The sequence below is a fragment of the Buceros rhinoceros genome, unplaced genomic scaffold (genome assembly GCF_000710305.1).
Source record: "Buceros rhinoceros silvestris isolate BGI_N320 unplaced genomic scaffold, ASM71030v1 scaffold14559, whole genome shotgun sequence".
In the NCBI taxonomy this organism is placed as follows: Eukaryota; Metazoa; Chordata; class Aves; order Bucerotiformes; family Bucerotidae; genus Buceros; species Buceros rhinoceros.
In genome coordinates this window covers 143,865-147,838 of record NW_010429989.1, presented here as the reverse complement: position 1 = coordinate 147,838, position 3,974 = coordinate 143,865, and the positions used below count along the sequence as shown (strand labels likewise).

General features: G+C 38.8%; 1 protein-coding gene across 5 annotated transcripts in view; it reads left to right on the top strand.

The window, feature by feature from the left end:
• KDM6A (lysine (K)-specific demethylase 6A) overlaps positions 1-3,974 on the top strand; it is a 77,806-nt gene that overhangs the window by 36,230 nt on the left and 37,602 nt on the right. For 4 of the 5 annotated variants that reach the window (XM_010142872.1, XM_010142870.1, XM_010142871.1 and 1 more), the window contains 2 exons: positions 1,791-1,895; positions 2,503-2,898. In XM_010142872.1, the coding sequence (XP_010141174.1) occupies positions 1,791-1,895; positions 2,503-2,898 (501 nt within the window). The remainder of the gene's footprint in view (positions 1-1,790; positions 1,896-2,502; positions 2,899-3,974) is intronic. The other variant, XM_010142873.1, reaches the window with a different exon arrangement.

Sequence of the window (3,974 nt, the reverse complement as noted above, 5' to 3'; positions counted from 1 at the left end):
AATTCCATAATTTGAAAATCAGGTCTAGCTGGAAACTTACCCATGTATCACAGATAACTGCTTTGCATGCCAGGAAAGATAGAAGGGAGCACAGTGCGGAGCCAGAAGGCGTTCTGATTGAGCAGTCTTCCTCTCAACTGCAGTATAGTTCTTCAGCTGTTTCTCTATCTGAACAATATTTGCTTTATTATGCTGCATGTTTTTTCCCTTTCTTCCCTCCCTCTCCCCACCTCCACCAACTCTTTGATCCTCCCTGATCACTCTTCTGTATATCTCTCTCTCTCTCTCCTCTCATTCATACTCATTATTTCTTTTTGCTTATTTTATGTCCTACTACTTTTTCTGCTTTTTAGTTCCACCTTTTCCATATCCAACTTCCTCCTCTAAGCAGTATATAAGTAGGCTGGATTTGCTGGCAATAGCTTGACAAGCTTCCAGCATGTATGAATAGAAAAGCCAAAAAGATACGATGCAAGGAGAGTGACTGAAACCTTTATTCCATCTCTAAGTCAGCCTTTTAAGAGCGGCAGCCCGGTGAAGCTAGAACAGTGCTGCCCACAAAGCCTCTGCACCCAAAGCACCGGAGAGCAGCGCAGACTTGCCTCTGCTGACACACGGGCTAGGTCAGACTTTCCTGATTCCCGTTCCCCTATTTAGGCATTTTTTAAAAAGCAAAATAACAACTAAGGAGCACTGATTTTGGCTTCTTCGTACCTTGTGCGTGCACTCCCATGGAGACCCTGTTTTCAGCTCACAGTCGTAGATAGATAGGTTAGTCTTATTCGTTGCAGTCCCCTACAGAGGGACTTCAGAATGGAAGCTACTGTTAATCCGAGGAGTTTGGAATGAACCATCTTTAACCACTTTTCCAGACAACGTTGGATTCTTTTTAGATGATAGTTTGCAAATACAGTTGTTCAAAGCAGAATGATCTACACTTTATTTAATACACGTTTCAGTTCCATTTATATATTACTAATACAGCATAATCAAAACAAAGGAGATAAAAAGGATGTAGAAAAATAACACATGCAGACCTGAAAGAAACTAAAGGAAACCTGATTTGTGTTTGGTTTTGGTGGGGCTTGGTTTGTTTGGTTTGTTGATTTTTTGGGGTTTGTTTCACCTTTTGCCTAGCTCAACTTTTGCCCTCCTCTCCACAGCCCTCCGTTCCTTGTCAGAGAGTGCTTTTGTGTTCCACAATTTCAGCGTTTGTCATACCCCTTAACAGCAGCAGACTTATGGTGGTGTGGACTGAGTAGTTTAAAATGAGTACAAAGATCAGATTTTTGGTAATAAATACTTAAATTTGTCAGTTGCAAGTGAGTTCAGTATCATGACTTAAAGTGTTGCTCTCTGTAACTAAGTTGTATAGTTTTCTGTGTTTGATTTTTTTCCCATTTTTTGGAGAAGTTTCCACGTGTGACTACAGGTTGAATGTACTTCGTGCTGAATGGTGTTAAAAGAGTAGCACAGTGCCAAAAAGTGTTAAAACATACATAATTAGAAATCTCTATAATCATACTTGAATGTAGTTTTCTTTTACAGTATTAGTACAGGTAATTTTATTGTGGTGATAATATGACTCAAATGATTTAGAAGGTCTCCTTAGGAACTAGTAGTAAGTTTTAGTTACAGAATAATGTATGGAAAGATGTTTGCATCAGAAATGTCCATCATCTTTTCAGCTTTACAAGTATTGTCTTCGTGGATAATTTTTAGTATCGTATACGGAAAAGTTATTAAAAAGCACATTTTAATGATTCTGAACTGTACTGCTATTTTTTCAGCACTTGGAACAGCTGCGTGCAAACAGAAATAATCTAAATCCAGCACAGAAACTTATGCTGGAACAGCTGGAGAGTCAGTTTGTCTTGATGCAGCAACACCAGCAGGTGAGAACAAAAATATTTTCCTCTTCTACAAAACTTTTGTCAGTGATGGTGTCTGTGGTGTTTCTTGAATTCTGAAGAATTTCTGTTGTACAGAGAACTCATGCCTTTTACTGTGACACAGTCATCTTTTTTTGTATAAAGTATGGCTGTGGCTTACTGGTTGAAATGGAATGGGTTTAGCTGTGTTTTATTATAGGGCTACCAAATAATGTAAAAGTTTTTGAGCCACACTTTCAAACTGAAGTGAGTGGATACATCTAGAAGCAGTCTTACTTGAAAAATATTTAGTTGAAGTAGTTGTATTACAGCGTATCTCTCTTCCTCTCACTGTTTGCTCCTGTCTCTCTTAGTGTCCAATTTTAGCAGTAAAACACTAATACTCAAACTGAAGGGCCTAGAAGAAAAGTGTGCTGATAGCTTTACCTTAAAATTTACTCAGCGCTGTGTGAGCATGACAGTCATCTTATTTCTCAAAAGCAACTGTAAAGGTCTTAATGTCAGTATAAAATTGGAATTGACCAGTGCAATAAAATACACAAATTTTGTACAGTCTTTATTTTTTTAAATTCTGCAGCTGACATTCTTGTGCTTTTTCATCTTCCGTTAGATGAGACAAACAGGAGTTGCACAGGTACGATCTACTGGAATTCCTAACGGGCCAACAGCTGATTCATCACTGCCTACAAACTCTGTCTCTGGTCAGCAGCCGCAGGTTGCTCTAACCAGAGTGCCTAATGTCGCTCAGCGTGGAATCCGTCCCGCCTGCCCTGGGCAGCCTATGGCTAATGGACCCTTTCCAGCAGGCCCCGTTCCCTGCAGCACAGCAAGAACGCTGGGTAGTACAGACACTATTTTGATAGGCAATAATCACATAACAGAAAGTGGAAGTAATGGAAACGTGCCTTACCTGCAGCAAAACGCACTCTCTCTACCTCATAACCGCACAAACCTGACCAGCAGCGCAGAGGAGCCGTGGAAAAACCAACTATCTAACTCCACTCAGGTATACAATCTCTGTTTACTCCGAGTGCGCTAAGGAGGCTTGATAAGCAAGTCACCGTTCAAAGTCTCTCATTTGTAAACACATTTTTTCTCTTTCCTAAAGTTGATGACTTAGGTGCAAATAAAACACACAGTAGGCTAAACCTGCCTATTACTTTTTATTGTTAAAAGTCTATGTATTCAATGAACTGCTTTCAGGATAAAGGAAATTATCACAAAGAGGGCAGTTACATACTGCTCAGCTGCCTACCTTTGCAGAAAAGTTTGTTTAAAAAGGAATGCTTGTACATCTCTTTGTTGCTGCTTTAACATGAAATGTTGTGACTCTGTAACTTTGTTTTGCATGTAGGAGGAATGTGCCTATTTCATTAGACGCTGAATGTCGTAGTTATTTTTGACATCACATTGTCATCATAATGTAATCATTACCCATATTTTGTTTCCGTATGATCTTTCAAAATTATGACCTAGCAATCAGTCCCACAGAGTTACTTACAGAAAAATACTTAATGCCGGTAAAAATCCATAGGGATTCAAGTGTGTAAGTAACGGTATTTTGTGTATGTGTGTTAGAACTTGAAGGTGAAGCTTTTTTGTTTTTTTAAATTCAACCTAAATATCTTTCTTCCAAGACATACCTTGTGGATGTAATGAGGTATTGTATAGAAAGATATCCTAATGGTTTAATTCACTTTTACCAGATGGGTTATTCATCTTGACACAATATTGTTTTCTTCCTCAAAACTGCATAAATTTCTTATTTCATCAATTTTGCATATTGCTTCAATGCTGAAAAATTGGGTGTGGGCTGTGGTAGACATGCATACAAGCTTAACTACACATACACTGCAACAAAGGCTGAGATAATACTGGAACATCTTGGGTAACACATGGTTATTCAAAACTAAAACCGTGTTATAGCACGATTCTTTAGAAGTTTCCTGTGTATTGGTAGAACTCTTTACATGATTTATAAGCACGGCAGGGGGATATGGAGCCTGTCAGCCTCACTCCCTCTTCTTTGAATTAGAATTCACTTCTCTGGTTTCTCTGCATTATGAAAAAGAAGTTCTGACT